Raw genomic sequence first — 27631 nt, 5'->3', positions numbered from 1 at the left:
TTTGCAGCAGCAAGCTGTTACGAACCACCAAAACGAACTCAAAAACCTTAGTTTTGGCCAGACTTTGTTCTAAACAACATCACACCGTTCGTTTTTCTAAATGGAATTAGATCACAGTCCCTCTCTATAATTATCGTGTCCATGGGCATTTTAGTACCTGGAAGTATTTACTTGCAAAACTTGGCACACAAGCAAATTCAGCAACAAAGCCAATACCTCATGTTTATTATCAACACCTTTCTGTTTATACCACATCTGCGTCCAAAAGAGACCATTTTTGCCCAGGCTCTCAACTATTTAGTTTATTGTGCCTGACAGCCACAAGCTTGTCACCCAACATGCCTCATTACCCCTGACACATATGAGTCAATCTCCAGCAGGCCACAGATACAGCAACTCATCTCCAGCAGAGAATGTCTGGGCTTGTTGGCCCTACGCTTTGGTCACCGATAAAGTGCTCTTTTAATGCCGCTGTTAATGGATGAAGAAAATGAAGTGGTACAGAATCCCAGCTGAGTCTCTGCATCCACACCACAGCAGCTGGTAAATTCAGCATTTTCACTCGTGGTCAAATATTGTGGCAGCACATCATGTATTGTATTTTAACTTGCTTTATTGTTTGCAGTTCACACCCCAAAATTAAAATGGTCATCATTTACTCACCCTTATGTTGTTCCAATCCCAAACGACATTCATTCTTCCATAGTACACCAGCACAGAAGTTCAGGAAAAGAGCAAAATTGCCACTGAAGTCACCATTCACAGACAAACTTGCAGTCTTACAAGCTGATGATTTGAATCAGGTGTTTGATTAAGGAGACATTCACAATGTGCAGTGTTGGGAGCCCAACAGGACAGGTTTGGGTGGCATTGACATCAAGGGCGTAGATTTGGCTTGAGCATTTTGGGTGTTACAGTGTATAGAATTTACATGTTTCCATTGATCATTGTATAAATATACACCCTTGACTGACATTTATGTCGGAATAATCGACGAGCGCATGTGCCACCACTAAATCGAAATTACCGGTGCAAACTTGAGATTTCCTTTTAGCCCCGACTTTTCAAGTTGGTTAAAGAATCATGCAAGAAACAAATTGGTATTGGACAAAATTTTGTTTTACTTGTGGAGTTTGACTATGCAGTTTAGTGCATTTTTGTACTTTTGATGTAGAGATAAACCACCACACGTGAGGCGAAAGGCGTGTGCAACAAACCTACATATTATACCATTAAATGTGACCACATGAGGAGGATATTTTGCATATAGAAAATGAAGATGCTATGTTGTGACATAGTTATGCAAATTTTAGTCCACAAATGTCATTACGACATAAAAAAAAACAAATCCTGTCATTATGATATAGTAACTTGTTCACAAGTTGCCATGTACTCCAAAAGTTCCAGTACTCTAGGATCAGTACACTTTTGGCACACCTCCATAGACATTTCACCCAGAAAATTGAGTTCACATGTTCCCATATGATGTGATAGGTTAGGGTGAGAAACAGATCAATATTTAAGTCCTTTTTACTATAAATTCTCCTCCCTGCCCAATAGGCGGCGATATGCACGGACAATGTGAATCGCTAAAAATACAAAAGAATGTGAAAGTGAAAGAGGAGATTTATATTCAAAAATTACTTAAATATTGATTTGTTTTTCACTCACACCTATCATATCTGAAGATATGCATTTAACCACTGGAGTCATATGGATTACTTCTATGCTGCCTTTATGTGCTTTTTGGAGATTCAGAGTTCCGGTACAGAGCGGACATATTCTTCTAAAAATCTTCAGTTGTGTTTAGCAGAAGAAATAATATCATACACATCTGGGATGCAGGGGAGTAAATGATGAGACAATTTTAATTTTTGGGTGAACTATCCCTTTAAAAGCATTGAAGTACTCTGGCTTCTCTTAGTTGTCAAACTGGTTTATTGATTTTCTGTCTTAAACCTTGCAGATCATTAAATTTAACAGGATTACAGAAGCTGATGAGAATCTTGAGATGAATTCTGTGGGTTGGAATTTGAACCACTAATGTAACTAACAAAATGACAGAAACAATTCTGTGCTCCAATGTTAACGTTTGGGGAAAGAAACGGTCATGTACTTTAATCTCAAAACAAATCCAGTAAAAAGCACATTACAAAAAGAATCAGTAAAATGGACCATCTGGCACAAGTCCAACACAGAAGCAAACAAAATGCACATTCACTCTAACTTTAAAGATTTTATACCGTACAACCATGAGGTACTAGGGAGAGAAATAAACATTTAAACACATCCAACTAAAATGTGAAGCAATGGGGCAACATGAGAATCAGAGAAGCTAAACCAAAGCTTGTTGTTGTTTCTAAAGCTTCTTTTTCTTCTTGAGTGTCTCTCTAACGGGATGAGTTGGAACTCGAGCGGGAACGATGGCGTCTGCGACCTGGAGACCTGGAGCGAGAACGCCGCCTCACAGGGGAGCGTCGCCGTGGAGACCGAGACCTGTGAAAAGTGCAATAACTGTCAAGCTGTCGCTTATTATCTGATAAGATATATGAAAAGCGGGAGCAGTCAAAAAGACTTATACACAACTAAACACAAACACAGGGACACAGATTGGATGCTTGCGAACAGGTGCGATGTGCAAAACTGAGTGAAATTAAATTTTAGCCCTGCGAGTTTACTGGACAGATTGCTTCCTATTGACCCACCCAATGTTTCTGCACACAGGAAACGCAATAAACACAATGTGCCAGTAAAAAAAAACAACAAAAAAATCAGTTTTAAAAAAGCCAACCTTCTCCTCATGCGTGGTGGCGTGCGGCGCCACATAGGGGGTGGAGGGGGCATTCTGCGTGGAGGGGACAGTCTTCTCGGGGCAGGTCGTATCCTCGGAGTCAGGACGGCAGTCGCTGTGATCTCCTGACCGTCAATCTGACCTGAGGACAGTAAACGGGTAACACAGTAAGAACTCAATTCCAAATAACTAATCTGATTCTTTTTTCTACACGTTTTAGTTTACTGGTACCTCCATCCATGTGTTTTAGGGCCTTCTGGGCGTCCTCTGCAGTCTCGTATTCCACATATGCATAACCCTTAGACAAATTTGGGTGCAAACGGTCTGAGGGCATTTCAATCAATTTGATCTTCCCGTAAGTCGAAAAGATCTCTTGAATATGATCCTACAGGAAATAAAATATAGCAGCATAAATATATAAATGCAACAACCTTTTACAATAACGAAGAGTAAAAAGAAAATGGCAATATTTGTATTAAACGAATACATTAAGAAACACAATTGTAGCGTTTTCTATACTGCAATTTAGATCCAGCTGCTGCTTTTAACTGCAAAATTTGCAAAATACATTTTTCCTAATTGCATAAGTTTATATGGTCATTAATGACCCGAGATGTGTAAGTGTTGCAATTATATACAGTGCTGTGAAGAAGTATTTGCCCCGATCCTGATTTCTTCTGTTTTTGTGTATATCTCATTCTAAATTGTTTTAAAAATTCAAACAAAATCGAACATAAAACAAAGGCAATCTGAATAAACACAAATTACGGTTTTTAAATTATGTTATTTATTGAAGCAAAAAAAGTTATCCAATACCAACTGGGCCTGCGTGAAAAGTACTTGCCCCCTTAGTACTAAATCCCCAAAACTATGAAACTGCATTCATTATGGCGTTCAGCTGGACTAGACACACACAGACCTGATTACTGCCAGCCCTGTTCATTTAAATCAACACCTAAATAAAACTTTTTCAGCTGCATGAAGTTGGCTAAAAGGTCTCACCCAGTAGCACACTATGCCAAGGTTGAAAGGAATTCCAGAAATGAGGAAAAAAGTGATTGAAATGCATCAGTCTGGGAAGGGTTACAAAGCTATTTCAAAGGCTCTGGGACTCCAAATAACCACAGTGAGAGTCATTATCTCCAAATGGAGAAAACTTGGCACAGTAGTGAACCTTCCCAGAAGCGTCCGACCTTCCAAAATTCCTCCAAGAGCACAGCGATGACTCATCCAGGAGGTCACAAAGAAGCCAAGGACAACATTCAAGAAACTGCAAGCCTCCCTCGCATCAATAGAAGTCACTGTTCGCGACTCCACTATCAGAAAGACACTGGGCAAAAATGCCATCCATGGAAGAGTGGCGAGGCGAAAACCACTACTAATCCAGAAGAACATTAAGGCTCATCTGAATTTTGCCAAAACACACCTTGATGATCCTCAAACCTGGACTGATGAGTCGAAAGTGGAACTGTTTGGAAGACAGGGTTCCCGTTACATCTGGTGTAAATCGAACCCAGATTTCCACAAAAAGAACATCATACCAACGGTCAAGCATGGTGGTGGTAGTGTGATGGTGTCGGGATGCTTTACTGCTTCAGGACCAGGGCGACTTGCAATAATTGAGGGAAACATGAAGTATGCTCCCTACCAGAAAATCCTGGACCAGGTTTTCATTAAGGATAGCTCTGTATTCTTCTGCGTACAACTTTCCTTCAATCCTGACCAGTCCCCCAGTCCCTGCCGCTGAAAAACACCCCCACAGCATGATGCTATCACCACCATGCTTCACCGTTGGGATGGTATTGCGCAGGTGATGAACGGTGCCTGGTTTCCTCCAGACATGACGCTTGGAATTGAGGCCAAACAGTTAAATCTTCGTTTCATCAGACCAGTGAATCTTGTTTCTCACAGTCTGAAAGTCCTTTAGGTGTCTTGCACTGAGGAGAGGCTTCTGTCTGGCCACTCTGCCATAAAGCCCAGATCAGTGGAGTGTTGCAGTGATGGTTGTACTTCCGCAAGTTTCTCCCATCTCCACACATGATCTCTGGAGCTCAACCAGAGTGACCATCGGGTTCTTGGTCACCTCTTACCAAGGCCCTTCTCCCCTCATTGCTAAGTTTGGCCAGACGGCAAGCTATAGAAAGAGTCCTGGTTGATCTAAATTTCTTCCATTTAAGAATTATGGAGGCCAATGTGCTCGAGATCCTTCAATGTGGCCAGAATTTTTTTGTAGCCTTCCCCAGATCTGTGCCGACAATCCTGTCACTGAGCTCCGAGTTCCTTTGACCTCATGGCTTGGTTTTTGCTCTGTTATGCATTTTCAGCTGAGAGACATTATATAGACAGGTGTGTGCCTTTCCAAATCATGTACAATCAATTGAATTTGCCATAGGTGGCTCCAATCAACAAGGTTATTATCATAAACTAAAACGAAAACGAAGACAAACTAAATGTAAAAATTTTTTTTTGTAAACTGAACTAAAAATACAAAATAACAATTGGAAAAACTCAAACTAAACTAAAAATCCATGGCTCCGAAACGTACTGAAATAAAATTAAAATAATCTTGAATATGATTTAGTTTTCAGTTTTGTTGCCGTGTTTTTTTAACCTTTAAACCTGCCTTTACCGTAACATGAAGATGCCACTAGACGGCCATAATAGATATGTATTATGTAATAATACCTCATTGCTTCAGCAACAGAGCAAGAATCACTACCATCGTGATGAGAGGCAAAGCAGGTAGATAACAGACTTTTTCACTCATTCGGTCTTACTCTGTCAACCTGTGATTTGATTTATATTTAATTTGGAACGGGTAAAGAGTTTGGTTTGAAGTGCGATTTGAATGTGATTAAGGCAATACTGCGATTAAACTGTTGCTCAAGGAAACAGAATTTTGCGATTATCATATTGCGATTATGCTAATAGTCAGGGTAATGATAATCACAGTAAGATATGTGGAGCACTCCTACTTTAATCGCGTTATACTGGCATGTAAATGCTTTAATTGCATTTCTTCCACTCTGACCAAAGTGTGCCTGCGCCAGTGCTGCAGACGGATTATGTTACGCTCAAGCACAGTTTCAAAAACATCACAAAACAAAAGCTGCACTTCTCGGCTTCATGCGAAACGACAGTTTCTTGCACTGATATCCAGTGTTTTTTGTAGTGTTCCCCAACTGCAGAATCTACAGCCCCACGGCAAAAGAAAATTGTAAATTCCTGTTTGAAGTCTGAATTGAATGTTGGTGGGATAAAAATACTGTAGGTCGAACAAAAAAAAAAAAAAAAAAAAAAAAAAAAAGGCAAGTACATCTTTCAAATGAGTTTGTCCTCGCAGGCGGACACAACAACATCCAGCATGTGTATTTCGATTAAAACAAGTGACTCTCATGAACCGATTCTTTTTAGTGAATCAAAAGAGGGAGCACATCCAGTGTAGTGTGCAAACATATGACTCTTATGAACCGATTCTTTTCATTGAATCAAAACAGACAGCGCATTCAGTGTATTCAAAAATGACTCGAAAAGACTTACAGACTGACTTACAAATTTTCCTTACGCCAAGCTGTATTTAAAGATACATATTTGCAACAAGATATTTTTTCGTAATATTTTATTAAAAAAACATTAAAACATCACATTTCTCAGCAATTAATCAGAGCTATTTTACAAGCAGCATGTAAACTAGATTGAAGAGGTTTGCCCAAATCATGTAAACATCTTAATCTAATTATTCCTTATACTCTGATTATTGCAATAATCAGAGTATTGGTGTACATATAAACGTAGCCATTAACGCTTGTCAAGTGCGATTTGTCAAGTGGATTTTTGAAGGGTCAAGTAAAAGAGAAAAGTAGCCTGAATGACAATAACGAAAAAATAACCGGCTATATTTGCGATATTACAAAGTTATTATTCTGCTGTTGAAAATAACACAGGGCGCGTTATTTTATATTTCACTAGCGATCTAATGACTGGACAGGCGGCTTTTTGTGCGCTCACATGCGCATGTGCTCCGAGAACGCTTGTAATGTGGATACGTGCCTGAACGATGAAATACATTTCAAAATTGCGGCAAAATGCCCGTCTTGGTGAGGTATTCGTGTAAACTCAGAGAGTGATGTCTAAAGTGAACGTAAACAGTGAGGGAAAAGCACATTTGTATCAAACTATCAGACTTGTAAGTGTTAATGTAACCTAACAGACCTGCTGCTGTTGTTAATATTAAATCAAAGAACCATAAGAAAACGAAAAAAAACCCGCAATAATATTATTTACAAATTGGACATTGGGGAGTCCAGCTATACAACCCACTAGAGCAGCACGATTAATCAAATTTTCTTCTAAATGACAACGATTCTGCAATGTATATTAACGTTCCCCTGGCATGCCTTTGTAAGACGGTCAAATTTAAATGAAAAATTCAGTCCAAGACGCATATTTAAATGTTGATCTTTTAAACTTTATAAGGCATCTACAAAACACAGCGCTCCTGCATGAGATGCTGAATAAACTTGGATTAAATAAAGTTTAATCCATGTCTTCAGAAGCGATACAATCAGTTTTGGGTGAGAACAGACCACGATATTTCTCAATGTACATCTTGACATCAGCAGTCTCCTTGGTGATCGTGATTTCAAGCTCAATTACACTTCCTAGAGCCATCTAGCGCTCAGAGCATACATCAAGCACTAGGACGCATCTAAAATCAATTTGATCGCTTAAGACATGGATTAAACCACTGGAGTAATATGGATTACTTTTATGCTGCCTTTGTGCTTTTTGGAGTTTCAAAGTTTTGGTCACCGTTCACTTGCATTGTGAGGACCAACAGAGCTGAAATATTCTTCTAAAAATATTCATTTGTGTTCTGCAGAAAAAAACATTTTGTTTTGTGCACTTTTTGAAAGTAGTGTTGAAAAGCAATGTTAGAGTTTTTGTTTTAATACACAGCATTTCAGTCACTGTATAATGCTTTCAGTGTTGAACTGTACCTTGGTTACATTTCTGGTGAGTCTTCCCAGATGAAGTTTGGTGGGTTTGGGGCTCGGGCTTCTCCTCTTCCTCTCTTTCTCATCACCACGTTTTTGTGATTTTGACCTGATTAAAACACAGGCACAAGTTTAGTGAGACATATGGGGGGGGGCATCCAACACGATCTGGGTTAGTTGTCTGAACTGAGTTTGTAAACATGTTAGTTTGTAGCATACTTTGATCGAGAGCGTCGTCGGTTGTCATGTCGACGGCGGCTCGGGCTGGGAGACCCAGAAGACCCAGATGAGCTAGAAGAACGAGAGGAGCTTGAGGAACCAGAGTGGCTGGAACCAGAGGAGGAACTGGACCCACTGGATGAGCCCGAACTGGAACCAGAACTGCTGCTGGAGCTAGAACTGGATCGAGATCGGAGTAAGACATGTGAAAAACTTAATTAGATCTAATTATGGCTTATACTTCTAACTATGGCAACAGAAGTCTCAGAAATAGGCTAAAATGAGGTTGTCAGTGGATGAACACACTTTAACGAGTGAGTCCAGGAGACTTTACTAGCAACAACAGACTTGGTTAAACCTGAACTAGATCCCATCTGACCTGCTGCTGCTCCCGGTGGAGTTACTGCGCCGTTTGCGGATCTTCTCTCTGCCCCTCTCTTTCTCTGCTCCCTCCTTTCCTGCAGCCTTCTCCTTCCCTCGCTCTTTGGGCTTGTCTTCGGAACGCTCTCCGCGCTTGGTCGGTGAAGGTGCCCTGTGTGAACAAATTGTTTTTTGATTAATGTACTGTGCACAGAAGAGATGTGTGTGCGCTATCTCAGAATACTTTCCCTGATAGCAGACGTACATCTGAGAAGTCTGTTTTAGATCTTTTCATCTGGAAAGCATCACAATCTAATTAACATCTGCTAAATGTCTTAAAAAGATCAGCTTTACAAACACTATAAATCATAAACATATCAAAGACATCTGCTGAATGTCTTATTGACATCTGAGAGGAATCGTCTCATAGACGCATTGCAGACGAGCAAACAACCTAAAAAAAATATGTCTTCCAGATGTAAACACACACATCAAATAGACATCTGGGTGATATACATGTGCTGTCAGGGTCATCTGCAATATGTCTATAAGAAGTTTTCTCTATAATGTCAATAAGACATTCAGCATATGTCTTTGAGATGTTTATGATTTAGAATGTTTGTAAATCTGATCTTTTTAAGATGTTTATCAGATGTTGATTGTTTGTAAATCTGATCTTTTTAAGATGTTTAGCAGATGTTGATTGTTTGCAAATCTGATCTTTTTAAGATGTTAAATCTGATCTTTTTAAGATGTTTAGCAGATGTTGATTGTTTGTAAATCTGATCTTTTTAAGATGTTTATCAGATGTTGATTGTTTGTAAATCTGATGTTAAGATGTTTATCAGATGTTGATTGTTTGTAAATCTGATCTTTTTAAGATGTTTATCAGATGTTGATTGTTTGTAAATCTGATCTTTTTAAGATGTTTATCAGATGTTAATTGTTTGTAAATCTGATCTTTTTAAGATGTTTATCAGATGTTAATTGTTTGTAAATCTGATCTTTTTAAGATGTTTAGCAGATGTTAATTAGATTGCAATGCTTTCCAGATGAAAAGATCTAAAACAGACATCTCAGAGATGTATATGTGCTATCAGAGACAAAAACTGTTTTATGATAATAATCATGATTAACAATTCTTCCGCCAAGTAACGTAGTTCATTAGCCTAACTGTAAAATGTTTACGGTTGCAGAATTCAATTGATGCACGGTCAATAAGATTCTAGAGCCTGTCATTTTTATTGTAAACATTGCATTTCCATGGTATTTCAAAGTACTTCAAACAATACCATGGTACAATGTGGTAGTACCGCAGTATTTTTTAAACAGTATATATAGGAAGGACTTGGTAGAACCAGTGTTGGGTGTAATGCATTACTAAGTAATTAATTACTGTAATAAAATTACTTTTTCATTTAACGATGCCCCCTTAAATTGTTTGACTAGTTCCTCAATAATTTATTTGAAAGAATTAAAAGAACAGTTTCATGTCTATCCTTGTATTTTTCATCTGGTCGAGGTTGATCAGGGTTTTAGAAAGTAATTAGTAATAAGTAATGCAATTACTTTTCAGTACAGTAATCTAATTACACTGTAGAATATTTAATTAATTACCTTTTTAGATTAATTTACCCAACACTGGACAGAACCAAATAAAATAAAAAATTAAACGAAAAAAAAAATGTAAATCCAATACGTAAATAAAAATGGCCATTTAATACAGTTTTAAGAGGCAATGCTCTGAACCGTCAACCATTTTTCATTGCCACCACCTAAGATATTAAACCAGCAGCATGCTGTTTATAAATTTCATTGCACGAAAGATATTTCTGAAACAGCACAAGGAAGTGATCTCTCATATGGCTGATATAAATCATCAGGAGTTTGAGATTTGTTTTGTTTAATCGAAATCTGTTGAGCACCGTGGCTAATGCTAATCCGCTAACGCTACTGTTATCAACGCATGATGTGAAGACGCAAAATATCGATTATAAACGACAAGAGATGCGACTAATATCTTTCCGCGTGCACCCGCCCTCTATACCGGAATCAACCCGATCTTACATTACAAATATTCGTCGATAATAAACAATCAGACTTACATGATAAATGCGCAGCGCACGTCCTAATCGTCGTCACGCTTTAATGACGCAAGCGCGTGAGTGTGACGCCACTGTTTCTGCGACAGGAGGTGGGGGGGCGGGTGTTCATGCAATAATTCTCTTCAAGTAAATCACAACTCGATGCCAAAGCGGATGCATGGAAGCGCTGTATTATGACGTCATAATGGAGCACATAGACGTTTGAAGCGTAAACAACAGGACAGGTGAGATATGATCGATTTCCATTGTGTTCTTAGTGCACTATATCCCTGTGTGCGGCCATTGGTGTCGCTATGTGTGTTTTGGAACATGAGCGCTGGTTTAACCCGCTTGGTTAGGCTGGTCTGTTTTTATTATTTTGTTTTACTATTATATTTATTATTTGTATTCTTATTCAGCTGCGAAGCTGGTCAAAAAGCAAATATCGATGTTACAGTGAGGCACTTACAATGGAAGTGAATGGGGGCAATTTTTGGAGTTTAAACACAGAATTGTGAAGCCTGTAATTTTATAAAAGTTCATGTCAAGTCATTTTTATTTGTATAGCACTTTTCACAACACACATCGTTTCAAAGTAGTTTTACAGGAAATCATTCATGAACAGAAAATGAAACTGTAATAAAAGTCTAATAAAGTCTTAAGAGTCATCGTGTAGTTTGATTAAATATGATTGTGAATTATCTAAATAATTAAAAAATAATTGTATTTAGAGCCCCAGTGAGCAAGCTGAAGATGACTGTGGCAAGGAACACAAAACTAGAGCCTGACCGATTTGGGATTTTTGAGACCGATACCGATTTTAGAGGGGGAAAATTCACCGATTACAGTTAATTTTTGAGATGGTATGAAAACAGACCTTTTCTATTTGGATTTTTCACTGATTTTGCACCGATATGACTATGCAAAGGTACTCAGAAGGTTGCTTTCTTTAACAAATATTTTTATCAAAGAATATTTGACATTATTATTATACATAGTCAACAAATTCTAGAAATGAATGCTGAGAAAATAAAGAATAAATAAATAGCTTAAAAAAACATCAGTACTGTATGTTCAGTATCAGTCAAATGCTGACTATATTAACTTTTAAATATTACATTTTATAAATGCAATGACTGTAATTGTTCAGTTGAAGGGGGTACCAAACTGAACAAAACAGTTTGGTGAATACATGTTTAAACATTAGCTTCCACTCAGCTGACAAGCCATGAAAGTAGCTACGTGATTAGCTAGTTAGCTATGAGCTCGTTGTCACGGAGAGTAAACGATGGACCAGCATTGCGTCTTACCAACTAGGTAACAGCGTAGCGTGAAATCAACACTCAACAGACACAATCCACCACCGCACCGTTGTCTGATGAGCTGCAAAAAGATGCTCTGATGCTTACCTTTCAATCTACAACATTACTGACTGCAATGACAAACTATAGCTGGCTAACAGCAAACAGATGTGATAAACATGAGTGACATGGTTGTCAGGGACAGGGTTAACGTTATATTAGTTATGTAAAGTGATGGGGTCATTGTTTATTAACTTTCCAGTATGTATTTCACAAACTAGTTAACAACTTACCGAGAAGACACAGCTTGACTCCGCCCTGTCTGCAGAGCCACCATCAGTTCAGAGTCAGCTCTGTAAACAATGGAGACGGAGCGTGCTTTGCTGGACAAACTACGTAATGACACCAATTCTAAAGCATTGTTTTTTGCATTATATGTTCTGAAAAAAGTGTTCATATCTGCACATGTCGGTAAACATATACGCCGATACCGATATATTGGTGAAAGGCTAATATCGGTCGGGCACTACACAAAACTCCATAAGATGTTTGTTAATGGAGAAAAATAACCTTGGGAGAAACTAGACTCACTGTGGGGGCCAGTTCCCCTCTGGCTAACATCATGAATATAATGCCAATATTAGTTATTTGTGTGCAGTGCAAGTCATGGTTTAAGATTAGTAAACTAAGTAAGTGTTAAGGGCAACAGGTTTAAACAAGTGTTTTGTATGAACTCTGAGATTAATGACTAATGTCTTTGAAGTCCATCCTGGATTAACTGAAGATGTTCACATAGATGCATTGTCCTTTGTGAGTTGGCTGATGAAGGCTTTTGTTGGCAATTAATTGATAGTTTATGTATTCCATTTCGGCGAGGTTCAGTGGGGTCCAAGGTTCAGGCATATGAAGTATCTGATGTCTTGCAGTTGGAGTTGGCATCAGTTCATCCTCTGAAGACTGAAGTGATATCTGGCTGGCACTGGCTACAGTTTGTCATCATCACTGAGAGACACATAGCAGTGGAGTCCGACACCAAGCAGAAACAGAGCTGGATCTGGCCGGCTCTGGTAACCTCGGGATATAAATCACTAGGTTGAGACATGGAAACAAATAGAATAATATTAGTGTAGATCAGGTCTGCACCTAACGATTATTTTTTTATCGATTAATCTAATGATTATTTTTCCAATTAGTCGATTAATCTAACGACTAATTTGCCGATTATTCTAAAGATTTTTTAATAATTATTACTTGTTTAATATAACTATTAATTAACCCAAAATAAATATACAAAACTTGTCTCATTAATATTTCAATATTTTATTATATCATCTTCTCTTAAACACAAACAAATGTACAAGAAACAAACTGTGCACAGCAGGGCATAATTCTGCAACAAAAACAGTGTTACTATGAATGCAAACTTTAATACAGTGAAAAAGACACTCTATTAGCATAACATATATATATATATATATATATATATATATAACAATTTCCAACATTCTTTTGAATGTCCATATACTAAAATAAAATATTTGATGCCATGAGTGTACCTTCATTTACTATTACTATTATTTTGAATGGCCATGGAAAATGAAGCAATGTGATAACAATTTTACCTGGTCGCAAAAAGTAGTCTGTTAATTTACCTGATGAACTTTCACCTTTTGCTGACCCTTTATGCTTCGTAGAGCTGTTTAGAGCCTTTATGTGTGCTTCTAAATCACTTGCACCTTTATTAGCAACTGAACATAAGTGCCAGCTTTACGTGTCATACATTCTGCTTCCCACGGATCTTGACCTGGACGAAAGCATGGGAATTTTGTGCAAATCTTCTGTAAATTTGCACTTTCGTTTGGGCATTGTTTCCACTCAGCTGTCATTTGCTGCTACTGTCAAGCAACTGTTTGATGCCGAACACAGCAGCGCTTTGCTTGATCGCGGAGAGATTGACAGGCAGGAGTTTGGCCAATAGTTGCTGCAAGCCTCTTATAATCGACCAATTGGTGTGCAAGAAGGCGGGACTTACAAAGAGGGGTTAAAGCAATGCAAATATGTGCGCGCACACAATATCTGGTATTATTAATACCAATAATCTGGTATTAGACCAGATGCACGTCATAATGCAACTAAAGCTGAATCCCGGACATTTTCGCAAATTTAGAAATCCCGGCCGGATGCATTTTTAAGGTCCGAAAAAGAGGACATGTCTAGGAAAAAGAGGACGTATGGTCACCTTACGTTAGCAGCGGTGCAGAAATTACTATTAACCTGGGGGCGATGAGGAAACATTTAGAAAATCAATTTAAAGTGACTACTACTAACAGAAACGTGTTGTAACACTAATATGTCATGCTTGGGTGGGGACAAAAAGTAAACAGGACTTACGGTGCTGCCTTGCTGCCGTCTTGACAAAGCGCTCCAGGATGCTTTCGCTTCAAGTGTTCGTTCCTGGCGGTTGTACTGCTGTGATAAGCCATTTACAATTAGCATAGCTTACACAGCACCACATTGTTGGGTCTCTGGCTAAAATACTCCAACGCTTTAGATGACCGTAGGTGAGTTTTTTTTTAGCTGCAGCTTGTTCTTCGGGGGAATCCATACTTAAACCGGGCACTGCCATTTTAATTACTCCATTGCGATGCGCCTACGCATGTCATGCAAATCGACAACGTCGATTACGTTGATGAATCGTCCCAGCCCTAGTGTAGATGTCATTCAATTTTATGCAGAGTTATAGATCAAGATAGAAGTTTCTGGTTCCGGCAGATCTAACTAAAGCAGCCTAATTGTGAGTTGATGGATAAGTTAGGTGTATGCCTGGCTAAATAGATGAGTCTTTAGTCTAGACTTAAACTGAGTGAGTGTGTCTGCATCCCGAACAGTGTTAGGGAGACTATTCCATAGTTTACGAGCCAAATATGAAAAGGATCTACCTCCTTTTGTGGATTTTGATATTCTAGGAACGATTAACAGGCCAGAATGTTTTGATCATAATGAACGTGATGGAATATAGCGTGTCAGAAGGTCATTAAAGTACTGTGGAGCTAGACCATTCAAAGCTTTGTATGTAGTTAACAGAATTGTAAAAGTTCTTAGGCTTCTGTTAAAGCTCTTGTGTTATTTGTGCTGTAAAGTTGTTAAAATAGTCGTTTTTATTTTTTGTATTTTTTTTTTAGGGTGTTAGGGTTTACGTCGTCACGTCGTCATGGCAACGAAGTTGTAAAACTGGACAGAGCCACACAGAAAAGGTTAGTAGCGATTTTATCACACTAAAATCATGTTAACATGCATATTGTTTATGTCTTGTGGCTAAACTTTTTAAACAGTGAATATTTTAACATTTACTAATTGGCAGTGTTGGGTAAGTTACTCTAAAAAAGTAATCAATTACTTACTACTAATTACATCTTCTACAGTGTAATAAAATTACTGTAATAATTACTCTGTCTGAAAAGTAATTGCATTACTTAATTACTTTCTAAAACCCTGATCAACCTCGACCAGATGAAAAATACAAGGATAGACATGAAACTGTTCTTTTAATTCTTTCAAATAAATCATATAAAATCAAATAAATTATTCATGAACTGGCCAAAGAATTTAAGGGGGCAGCGTTAAATTAGAAAATATATATTTTAACATTAGATGTTAAATTTGGATTTTAAATTCACTTTTGTTTTATATAGAATTGTTCTATAGTCTATACAATATATAGCGTAACTACATCAGAAGTAACTGTAATTTTATTATTGAAAAATTAAGAGTAATTCCTTACCTGCTTTCAATGAAAAAGTCATTTAATTACAGTAATTAATTACTTAGTAATGCATTACACCCAACACTGCTAATTGGCCCCTATTCACTTCCATTGTAAGTGGCTCACTGTAACCTCCAATTTTGCTTTTTTTAAAGAAAAGGAGGGATGGTTCGAAATAATTTTTGTGGTTATCAATATTACACCACAAATGCTGTCGATTGAGCTTAACTTGTATTGAGAGTTGCAGAATATTCAGTTAATGTATTGAATACTGGCTCGACTTGACCATTATATGTAACCATATATATATATATATATATATATATATATATATATATATATATATATATATATATATATATATATACACACAGTTGTGCTCAAAAGTTTGCATACCCTTGAAGAATTGCTAATATATGTACCATTTTTAAAGAAAACATGAGTGAGCAGGCAAAACACATTTCTTTATTTCTTATGGGATTCATATTCAACTGTAGGTTAAAACAGAATGACACAATCATAAAACAAAACATGGCAACAAAGAAATAATGAAATGACCCCTGTTCAAAAGTCTGCATACCCTTAGTTCTTAATACTGTGTATTGCCCCCTTTAGCATCAATGACAGCATGCAGTCTTTTGTAATAGTTGTCTATGAGGCCCCAAATTCTTGCAGGTGGTATAGTTGCCCATTCGTCTTGACAAAATGCCTCCAGATCATGCAAAGTCTTTGGTCGTCTTGCATGAACCGCACGTTTGAGATCTCCCCAGAGTGGCTCGATGATATTAAGGTCAGGAGACTGTTATGGCCACTCCAGAACCTTCACCTTTTTCTGCTGTAACCACTGGAGGGTCAACTTGGCCTTGTGCTTAGGGTCATTGTCATGCTGGAAAGTCCAAGAGAGTCCCATGCGCAGCTTTCGTGCAGAAGAATGCAAATTGTCTACCATTATTTTCTGATAACATGCTGCATTCATCTTGCCATCAATTTTCACAAGATTCCCCGTGCCTTTAGAGCTCACACACCCCCAAAACATCAGTGAGCCACCACCATGCTTCACAATGGGTATGGTATTCTTTGCACTATAGGCCTTGTTGACCCCTCTCCATATTTTGGTCTCATCACACCAAATTACAGTGTGCCAGAAGCTGTGAGGTGTGTCAAGGTGTTGTCGGGCATATTGTAACCGGGCTTTTTTGTGGCATTGGCTTCTTTCTGGCAACTCAACCATGCAGCAAATTTTTGTTCAAGTATTGTCATATTGTGCTCCTTGAAACAACCACACCGTCTTTTTCCAGAGCAGCCTGTATTTCTCCTGAGGTTACCTGTGGGTTTTTCTTTGTATCCCGAACAATTCTTCTGGCAGTTGTGGCTGAAATCTTTCTTGGTCTACCTGACCTTGGCTTGTTATCAAGAGATCCACGAATTTTCCACTCCTTAATAAGTGATTGAACAGTACTGACTGGCATTTTCAAGGCTTTGGATATCTTTTTATATCCTTTTCCATCTTTATAAAGTTCCATTACCTTGTCCATTACCTTGTTACCTTGACAGTTCTTTTCTGCTCCCCATGGCTCAGTATCTAGCCTGCTCAGTGCATCCACGTGAGAGCTAACAAACTCATTGACTATTTATACACAGACACTAATTGCAATTTAAAAAGCCACAGGTGTGGGAAATTAACCTTTAATTGCCATTTAAACCTGTGTGTGTCACCTTGTGTGTCTGTAATAAGGCCAAACATTCAAGGGTATATAAACTATTGATCAGAGCCATTTGGGTAATTTCTGTCATCATTATGATTTAAAAAGGAGCCAAACAACTATGTGATGATAAATGGCTTCATATGATCACTATCCTTAAATAAAGAGTTTTTTTGCACGATCAGTCATATTTTCAAAATCAATGCCAAAATTTCACAATTTCTGCCAGGGTATGCAAATTTTGAGCACAACTCATATATATATATATATATATATATATGAGCAGTATGATGGCTGTGTGGTCCCATGGTGTTTATACTTGTGTACTGTTGTTTGTACAGATGAACATGGTAACTTCAGGCATTTAGAAATTGCTCCCAAGGATGAACCAGATTTGTGGTGGTCCACAATTTTATTTCTGAGGTCTTGGCTGATTTCTTTTGATTTTCCTATGATGTCAAGCAAAGAGGCACTGAGTAGGCCTTAAAATACATCCACTAGTACACCTCCAATTGACTCCAATTAGCCAATTTGCCTCAGAAGCTAATTGGTTAATTGCCTAAAGGCTTGACATAATTTTCTGGAGTTTTCCAAGCTCCTTAAAGGCACAGTTAACTTAGTGTATGTAAACTTCTGACCCATTGGAATTGTGATATAGTCAATTAAAAGTGAAACAATCTGTCAGTAAACAATTGATGGAAAAATTACTCATGTCATGCACAAAGTAGGTTAAAAAATAAGTTTTAATGACTTCAGCCTAAGTGAATGTAAAGTTCTGACTTTAACTGTTTCATCATTTCTGTCTTTGCACTGATTTCAGGATCTATTTGAGTAAACACTTTGTTTAGTATCAGTATTGTGGATCTCCATCATGGGCAGGCTGGATGATGCTGCTAAACGCAAAGTCGTGGAACTGCGGGAAGCAGGCTTGAGCTTCCGTAAGATTAAAGCTGTGCTAGAGCTGGAAAACATCAAGGTGTCTGCGCAGGCCATCTACCTTTTCTTGAAGGAGTTTCAAGGGAGAGCTCGCAAGGAGGATGGAGCTCCGGCTGGGAAGAGCAGCCATATGGTGCCAGTGTCAGCCAGGGAGGTTGGTGTCGGTGAGTCTCGGCAGGTTGGCTGGAGTGATCAGCAGCTGAGGAACCTCCTCAGAGAGGCCTCACGGGTCGCAGCCTCACAGCAGGCCAGCTCCTCTTCGGATGCAAGAGCAGGACAGTCTTCCGGGACGAGTTCGGCTGGCAGACGGGAAATGCGGGAGGGGGAAAAAGACGAGGACATTCGGATTGTCAGTGTCACGTCTCTGGCACAGGGCACGCAGCATGCTGACATCCAGACATCGCGCTCGGGGGTGGGCTCCGGGACGATGAGTGGTGCAAATTTTATAAGAAGACGACACACACCATCGCCTGCCAACCCTGTGCTTGTGGCTCGTAAGAGACTGCTGGATAAGGCTTTGCTTCACCGAGCGAGGGTGAGTTGTTTATTCCAGCAACATTATAGATATTATATTTTAGGATAAATTTCACTAAACCTCTCAAGAACATGTCTGTGTCATATTTCACCCCAGAGTTTAAAAAAAAGTTTCAATTTGATTTGACAGAATGAAAAAGGAATATTCTGGGTTCAATTCAAGTTAAGCTCAATCGACAGCATTTGTGGCGTAATATTGATTACCACAAAAATTTATTTTGACAATATTCAAAAATTGGCCCCATTCACTTGCATTGTAAGTGTCTCACTGTAACCTCGATTTTTGCTTTTTTTTTTTTTTTTTTTTTTTTTTAAGAAAAGGAGGGACGAGTTGAAAGTATTTTTTGTGGTAATCAACATTATGCCACAAATGCTGTCGACTGAGCTTAACTTGAATTTAACCCAGAATATTCCTTTTTTCATTGTAAATAAAAAAAAAAGAAGCAAATATCTGGGTTACAGTATCCACTTTTGTGCTGTTTTGTTATCGACAAAGTGAAAATGCGTAAAAGATTTCCATTCAAAAGGCCTTTTAATAAATGGTGTGCGTGATGACATCATGCTTAAAAAAACACTTTGTCGCATAAGTTTTGGTTTATCGCAAAAGAAATCTGCCTTTAAGCCGTTTCCACACAGAAATGTGTGTATATCGCAAATTGTGTACCTTTCACCTCTCAGATGTCCCTTATTTTTTCCCTCTAAGTTTTGGTAAAATGGGGAGAGAATTGAGACAAGTCATTGAAATTAGCCAGCTTACTGTCATTTTAATTTCACAAATAAATGCAATCAGAAGAGGAGGAATTGCAATCAAAATGGAGCTGTTGTCCTTCTGATAGGACTGTAATATTGGTCCTGATGTTGTGCCTATCGCAGGTTTCCACCGGTTCCGACCCGAAAGCGAATCGTCATGACCCTGTTCAAACTGGAAACCTGCACCAAGTAGTGGGGGAAACTTTTGGTCTTAGAATAAGGAGCATCCATCGATATGTATATGCTGTGTGCACAGCTAATAAAGAAAAATTGATGCGGTGTAATATCAGGGTTTACATACAGTATGATACATTCCTGGAACAATCATCTAAAGCATCGCCATCACAACTGCATTATGTCCAGCAACTTTTAATGAGCAACTGAACTTGATTGTCATCTAAAATTAATTTTAGTGTCATAATACAATAATAATGATATGTTTTTTTGTATTATAGTATTATTATCTGAATGGTGTGGAAAAGCAACTTAAATAAACGGATGGCTACCACGATTAAATTAATCGCAAAGAGTGGCCATTCATTTGTTCTCCATGATGCGAGATAATTGTGTTGGCACTCCTGGAAGTGTCATGAAACAGATGTGTTTGCAGCATCGGATCTGTGCAGGTATGCCATTAAGACCAATCCATAACAGTGCGAGTAATGCTTCACATACAATAAATTGGCTTTCGAGGATGTATACCATCATCATGATTAACAGGCTAACGATTGGGGTAAATTCTGTCATGTGACACTACATTTTTGCATTAATGGCAAGTTTCCAAACCAGTTTTTCACGACATTTTAAGTATCAACTTAGAGTTTATGAGCTAGAGTAAATGGAAAAATATTATGTTGACACTTGTGAAATTTTTTGCGAGAATTTGCGTTTCCATCAGCTATATCGGTAAACTTTTTGATGCACTTTTGTCACAAAAAATCCCTTGGATGGAAACGTAGTTAGCGAGGCACTTACAATAGAAGTGAATGGGGGCCAATCCATAAACATTCAAATACTCACTGCTTTAAAAGTATAGCCACAAGACATAAACAATACATGTTTTAAAATGATTTCAGTGTGATAAAATTGCTTACTAACCTTATCTGTGTAAAGTTATATTTACATTTACATTTATGCATTTGGCAGACGCTTTTATCCAAAGCGACTTACAGTGCCCTTATTACAGGGACAATCCCCCCTGGAGCAACCTGGAGTTAAGTGCCTTGATCAAGGACACAATGGTGGTGGCTGTGGGGATTGAACCAACAACTTTCTGCTTACCAGTTCAGTGCTTTATATTAGTTATATCTAATATTACAACTTAGTTTTCATGACAACGTTACCCCAGTAATTCCTGTAAATGCCGTGACACCAGTAAATCCCTGATTTTTAGAGTAAAATTATGTTAACACAAATAATGTTTATGTTTTCAGACTATACTTTAGAAACGGTGAGTATTTAAACCTTTACGGATTGGCCCCATTCACTTTCATTGTAAGTGCCTTACTGTTACCACAAATAAATCTTTTTTTAAATAGATAAGGAACGAGTCGAAATAATTTTTTGTGGTAGTCAACATTATGCCACAAATGCTGTTTATTGAGCTTAACTTGTATTGAACCTGCAATATTCCTTTTTTAGGACCATTAAAATTGTATGTATTGTGCTCTTTGCATTATTTTCTAACAATTAAAGCATATTTTCACCAAAAATTCTCATTGCAGTAATCAAATTTGAACAATTTCTAATGATCATGATTTCTAATAAAAATCTAATTCTCATTACTATAATATGGAAAAAATAAAACTTCTTAATTCAAAATATAATAAATGTTTTGTGATTGTTGATTTTGTGGTGAAATAATGTGAGCTGGACATGTTTTTTATTTTTTCTTCCTCCCCTTTTCTCCCCAATTTGGAATGCCCAATGCGCTCTAAGTCCTCGTGGTGGTGTAGTGACTCGCCTCAATGCGGGTGGCGGAGGACGAATCTCAGTTGCATCCGCGTCCGAGACGTCAATCTGCGCATCTTATTACGTGGCTTGTTGAGCGCGTCACCGCGGAGACCTAGCACGTGTGGAGGCTTCACGCAATTCTCTGCGGCATCCACGCACAACTCACCACGTGCCCCACCAAGAGCGAGAACTACATTATAGTGACCACGAGGAGGTTACCCCATGTGACTCTACCCTCCCTAGCAACCAGGCCAATTTGGTTGCTTAGGAGACCTGGCTGGAGTCACTCAGCACGCCCTGGATTCAAACTAGCGAACTCCAGGGGTGGTAGTCAGCGTCAATACTTGCTAAGCTACCCAGGCCCCTGGACATGTTTTTTAATGAGACTCACCCTATAACCATCTGTTGTTCATTTAAGTGGTTATGTTTATCACCATAGTAATCTTCAATCTGTTTTTCGAAGGTAAGGGACAGTGGCCCGCAGACTGGCCAGCAAATGTCATTGTCACTGAGGCGAGATCAGTCCTCTTTCTCTGGCCCGGATGGGAGAAAGGCTGTGTTACCTCAAGCAACCTCTTATGACCTCACTACACCCAGAACTCAAAATATGGTAACGTAGTAAGAATCATGAGAAAACCTGTAATATTTACAGTGTGCATGCAAATTATGTGATTTTTTTTTTTATTTTTGTTTTTTATTGAGCATACTTTTAAGCCAGGGCTGAATGCTTTTTAGGTGTCATTTTCTTATTTCCTGCTATTTAATAATAATAGAAAAAATTATGATTCTATACATTTATATTTATAGATCTGCTTTGGTTGTCTGTTGGCTTTAGATATGTTTGCACAATTGTTTTGTTGTTGTTATTCAATCGTAAAATACATAAAAACTTAGGCTAATGAATGCATTTTAGCCAAACGTGACTTCACCTTGACCAACTTTGTGTAATCTGAGTTATTAAATAATTTTTCGATTACTCGATTAATCGTCAGAATAATCGTTAGATTACTACAGTGACAGATGTGTTAACATTTGTCGTTGCATATAATTTGCATATGCAAGCAAAATTGTCGAACTGTACAGCCCTGATTTAAGTTGCTCACTAGTGGTCTCCATATATTGTGAGTTCAGGCCACTTTTTTTTAATGAGATGAATGACAAAAAGTTACATGAATTCATCCAGTAATACAATTTAATGATAGTAAATAAGAAACGAGCTATACAAAATTGCTGAATTTTAAATGAACACTATCTATGTGCATAATATTTACTTACAGTGTGCATAATCAAATGACAAATCTGTTGATGGAATTGTTTTATTCAGCTGACACATCAGTCACAAGTTTTTAGCAAAAACATATTCTAAAAACATCATACAGATTTTTAATCACTATACCTTTTATTGTATTTAAAAAACAAATTGCCATGAAAACAGCCATGAATGCTGGCTTGGCGTTAAGTTACTTATAAAAAAAGCAAATTTGTTGATAGATTTTAGAACTTGCATACAAACGAATATTTCAAATCTTATAATCAAATCTTTACTCCTCAGAGAGGGTTACACCAAGGAGCCACTGCTCACAGAAGGTGGATGCATCAGAGGGTAGGCGTTCCCATGCGAGCTCCTCAACACCCACCCCGTGTAGGTATCCGTCTCCCTGACCCGAACACCTCTGGAACTACATCCCAAAACACTGCCCCCTCCACACGGGTCCAAAACGTGACCAACCAGCCTTCCCCTCCTCCCCAGCGGAGCAGCTTTGACGCTGGAGCTGTGAGCAGCCTACAAGAGCAGATCCAGTCCTTGAGTTCAGAACTCAGAAATCTGGGTGTAGCACTGAGGATGATGGTGGACCAACAGGGTCGTCTGGAGCGAGAGCAGGCCCAGCAGACTCAGGTCCAAAAGCAGATCCTCAGCACCCTTCAGGAGCTTACATCCAAATTCGAGCCCTGTGGCGTACTTCAGTCCACATCTGCTCCGACATTGCAAGCGTCTTGTTCCATGGCTTCCTCTACAGCACCTTTCAGCCAGACCGCCCAAAGTCAGGGCGTCTATGCCCAGTGCAGCCAAGCCCAGACGAGGTACAACGAGATCCACGATTCTGGTCTTGAGAGCATCGAGGCGTTCTCTCTGGACCAGCTCAGCCCACCCACTATGAATGGGTTTCAGCCGTGCCCAACCTCCGGCGGGCCCCCGTTCACCCATGCGCAACCACGCACACCGACGTTCACGCAGGCACATGCGCAAACGTTCTCCGCCAATGCGCTCTCCTACGCACAGTCACAAACAGACTCCTTTACAGGGATGGATAGTAAATCGGTTGACATGCCCTCCAGTGCAGACAGAACATTCCAAGCTTGTAGCCCCCCTAACCAGACCTCTAGTCACACGGTGTCACCGCACGAGCCCAAGCTGAACATTATTAAGGTGGAGAATGTCTGAGAATGCAGGAAACACTTAAGAGAGGAGGATATGTGTTATGGATATGAAAATCCTAATATAGACTTTTCAATGCCGATACAGATATTTTGCTGATATATGCATCTAATACCGATCTATATGCATAACATAATTTAAAGGTGATGTGTCATTCTTTTCTATGTTAAAAGTAGGGATGCACCAATACAAAATTTGTGTACCGATTACTTAGAACAGGGGTTGGCAACCTATGGCACGTGTGCCAGCATTGGCACATGGAATCACTGGCACGCCAGCAGTGGCGAGAGAGGAGTAGGCAATTTTATTTATATGAAATTCCACAACTGCGTTCCAGTAAGCATCTTGATGTAATGCTTCCTCATGATCATGCAGCGTGTTTTCATGAGCTGAATGGGAGGCTAAACAAAAAGTTAAAATGTAAGGAGGCCGCAGTACCCAACTGACATGTGCAGCGCGTGCAAGCCATTCGCGCATCATGAGCCGGCAGCGCTTCACTTTCGGTTAATCACGCACCCGCGTTGATTCGGTCAGGCTGCACGGATGACAGCCTACATTCAGTGTTTCATTTGTTTCTTTTTGCTTTCAGAACAACACGTGATGTAATAAGGAAAACCACTATTAATCCTCGAGATTTCCAACCCAGCATACAGGTACACCCTCCTTAAACCATGGTCACATTCAAAATCGTATTAAACGATTAAAAGAGAAAACATAAACCCACATCGTGGGTTGAGTCTATTCAAAATATAAATGAAACTTGGAAATAAAGTTTTAGGATTTTGCAGGTGCGATTCACTGAAAAGTGCTAAATAGTTGATCGGCTTGTGATGCGTGGCGTGAGTCTCGTCACATTTTAACTTTGTGTGTAGCCTCCCATTCAGCTGATGAAAACATGCTGTGTGATCATGAAGAAGAATTGCATCAAGATGTAGAGATTGGAATACAGGTGCGAAAAACTTCATATAAATAAAATAGCCTGCTCCTCTCTCGCCGTTGCTTGCGTGCTAATTATTACCCCTCTGTGTGATTATGAAAAATGTATGACATAATATAAGAAATATTTAAGATTCCACACAATTTCGTGATCAGTAATCAAATAAGCAAATTATTTGTGACATGAACTGCTAACTCATTTGAACAAAAGAACGGGTTTTCTTTCATTAAAGCACTTTCACAAGATGCTCTATGAAAATTCACATGCAGGATCATGATTATATCATAATCATCGGGTTTTGCACAAATATTTCACTCAAACTGTTATGCGGATAATATCATTTGTAATGAAAAATAAACTATTCAATTAGAAAAATAGAAACATTTTCACAATTGGACTCAAACTTCGGAAAATCACATACATGGACATATATATATACAGCTCTGGAAAAAATTAAGAGGCCACTCCAAATGTTTCTTAAATCAGCATCTCTACATGTATGACAGCTATTCCATTCCAGTGTCTGTTGAACTTCTGCTTGAATTTTTGCATCAGGAGTGGCATAAAGTCACCCATCAACAATGTGAAAGACTGGTAGAGAGCATGCCAAGACACATGAAAGCTGTGATTGAAAATCAGGGTCATTCCACCAAATATTGATTTCTGAACTTAAGTTAAACATTAGTATTGTGTTGTTTAAAAATGAATATGAACTTGTTTTCTTTGCATTATTTGAGGTCTGAAAACACTGCATCTTTTTTTTATTTTCTGCAAATAAATGCTCTAAATGACAATATTTTTATTTGGAATTTGGGAGAAATGTTGTCAGTACTTCATAGAATAAAACAAAATGTTCATTTTAATCAAACACATACCTATAAATAGTAAATCCAGAGAAATTGGGGGGTTGGGGTAGACGTCGGCACAGCCATTAACCAGGAAAATAAAAATGGCACAACATCTACCGATGCTGATAATTTGGTGGTTCTGCTTTTTATGCTCCCTTGTTTCAAATCACTGATAATTACACAATTTCTAAAGAAATTTAAATAAAAAACGTATTTAAAGGAAAAACTTCGATGTCGTCCATGTTCCAGAGAAACTGGTCTTAGTTATGAGCAAAACACTAAAACAAAAAGCACAATATTAACTCAAATTAACTGAATTATGAATAGCTTCTTGTTCGGCTCACATTAAATTAGATTTCTTAATAGTTTTATTGTTCTGTACTCACATTAACTGAATTCTAAATTATGTTAAATTCGTTTTAATAAACTCCTAGTCCTTGCTGTGTCGAGCGCTGAAGGTGAGTAATCAAATACGTTTCATTAAAAGTTTAAACGGTAGTTCCACTTTTAAATTTGAACGGTGTAAACCTTACAAATTACAACTCAACTTGTCAAAGTAATTCCACAAAAGAGACGTTTACTTTCACACTCAGTACAACTTGTATGCTAATTGGCCAATATGTTTTTCCACCCCTTTCTGACAGGAAATAATCTGCCCTGATTAATGGCTGTTTTTAAAAAATTGGTCAGTGTCTGATAGTGTAGATATTTGCTTTTATCGGCCGATACATTGGTGCCACTCTAGCTAAAAGACTTTCTCTTATCCATACTTAATATGCGGAGACAGGTAGAAGTAAAATCAATTGCAGACGTGAGGAGTGTTTGGGTCACTATTTTGTGCAATTTTGAAATTACACACCTTTTAATGACTAATTGAATACATTCGAAATTACTGAAATTAAACACTTATTTTATTTGACACAATATTTACTCAAATCTATTTTCTTTTCTTTTTATTTTAAGTAGAAAAGTGCCGGAGTCGGGCACATTGACGTGCTGTGAACATGTGGTGGCTTATTTATTTGTATTTAATGATGTTATTACGAAAATGTAACATGTTTGTTTGTCAGTATTGTAGCCACATCATCAGAGACGGTAGTAGGGTACAACGGTGTAAAAGGCTCCACTGATTTTATTTTCTCCCAAAACACTAAATAGCAACAGCACTTTCCTAAACACCTGTTTGTCAGTATGCAATGCAGAATTTTCCTGTTCCATGAGATCTTTGCGTGTAATGTCTATAGTTTGATTTTGAGGCAGTTTCAACTAATTTTTAATAGTTTTTAAAATGTTGCAAATTTATGTAGCTAATGAATTTCCTGGAAATTATCACATTTATTTTGAGACAAAATACTTTTTTATAATTTTCAGTTTTGTTTTTTAGAATACTTGAAATGTAAAAAAATAAATAATAATAATAATTCAAATGTGTTTGCGATTAACTGGAAATAGTTGACTTTTTTTCTGAAGTAGTTATTTTGAGGAAGCATCATCTTAATTTGTTAAATTAAAAAAAGCATCTTGGCGTCTCTAAATTATTTGCATTAGTTGACAGATTTTGCACTATAACTATTGCCCCTATATCTACACGATATCACTTTACACCCCCTAGGGGCCTTTTACTCCAAGTGAGGGAGCCTTTTACCCCATGTGCGGGGTAAAAGGCTCCCTCACCACCTTTTTTTTTTTTTTTTTTTTTTTTTTAATGGAATTTTAATCGAAACAACCTTCCGTTATTATTTCTTTTCACACAAAATATGTTACTCCATCAATATTCAATACATTTGTTTTTTTGTTTTTTTGCTCTCGATACATTTTGTGACCAGAAAAAAAGCGAAATTTCCTGAAGGGTGCCTTTAGCCCCATTGTACCCTATATTTTATTGTATAAAACTCCCAGCTCCCCAGAAAGAAACGAGAAACTGTATAAGAGAATTTTTTTGTTGTATTTTTTTTTCTTCTCTCTTTTGTTTAACTGTATGCTTTTTGAATTTTGTATGAAACAAAAATAAATATCAT

The 27631-nt window shown here is 38.1% G+C and overlaps 2 protein-coding genes across 4 annotated transcripts; one reads left to right on the top strand and one right to left on the bottom strand.

The window, feature by feature from the left end:
• Positions 1-1915: 1915 nt before the first annotated feature.
• LOC127450633 (RNA-binding protein with serine-rich domain 1-like) lies at positions 1916-10590 on the bottom strand. The gene is made up of 7 exons (XM_051714881.1): positions 10473-10590; positions 8387-8539; positions 8008-8187; positions 7792-7897; positions 3023-3176; positions 2792-2933; positions 1916-2496 (listed from the first exon to the last, which is right to left on the bottom strand). Coding segments are annotated over exons 1-7 (843 nt in total). The 5' UTR covers positions 10475-10590; the 3' UTR covers positions 1916-2390.
• LOC127450632 (uncharacterized) lies at positions 10589-27631 on the top strand. 3 transcript variants are annotated; one of them, XM_051714880.1, is made up of 6 exons: positions 10589-10696; positions 14935-15006; positions 18039-18689; positions 21855-22001; positions 22944-23473; positions 24418-27631. In XM_051714880.1, the coding sequence occupies exons 3-6, from the start codon at positions 18090-18092 to the stop codon at positions 24494-24496; spliced, it is 1356 nt and encodes a 451-aa protein (XP_051570840.1). In that variant the 5' UTR covers positions 10589-10696; positions 14935-15006; positions 18039-18089; the 3' UTR covers positions 24497-27631. The 3 variants fall into 3 exon arrangements, with proteins under 3 accessions (XP_051570840.1, XP_051570837.1, XP_051570838.1); XM_051714877.1 differs by having other exon boundaries at positions 22944-27631; XM_051714878.1 differs by lacking the exon at positions 14935-15006 and having other exon boundaries at positions 10605-10696; positions 22944-27631.

The sequence above is a fragment of the Myxocyprinus asiaticus genome, chromosome 13 (assembly GCF_019703515.2).
Source record: "Myxocyprinus asiaticus isolate MX2 ecotype Aquarium Trade chromosome 13, UBuf_Myxa_2, whole genome shotgun sequence".
Lineage (NCBI taxonomy): Eukaryota > Metazoa > Chordata > Actinopteri > Cypriniformes > Catostomidae > Myxocyprinus > Myxocyprinus asiaticus.
Note: the sequence above shows the minus strand (reverse complement) of the source record. Positions and strands in the feature narration are given on the sequence as shown.

Coding starts and splice junctions, on each gene's coding strand:
- LOC127450632 (XM_051714877.1), top strand. CDS start 18,090: ATGGGCAGGCTGGATGATGCTGCTAAACGCAAAGTCGTGGAACTGCGG. Junction 18,690..21,854: donor CTTTGCTTCACCGAGCGAGG/GTGAGTTGTTTA, acceptor TGTTTTTCGAAG/GTAAGGGACAGTGGCCCGCA. Junction 22,002..22,943: donor CACCCAGAACTCAAAATATG/GTAACGTAGTAA, acceptor TTTACTCCTCAG/AGAGGGTTACACCAAGGAGC.
- LOC127450633 (XM_051714881.1), bottom strand. Junction 7,898..8,007: donor CGACGACGCTCTCGATCAAA/GTATGCTACAAA, acceptor TGTTTTAATCAG/GTCAAAATCACAAAAACGTG. Junction 2,934..3,022: donor CCTAAAACACATGGATGGAG/GTACCAGTAAAC, acceptor TACTGTCCTCAG/GTCAGATTGACGGTCAGGAG.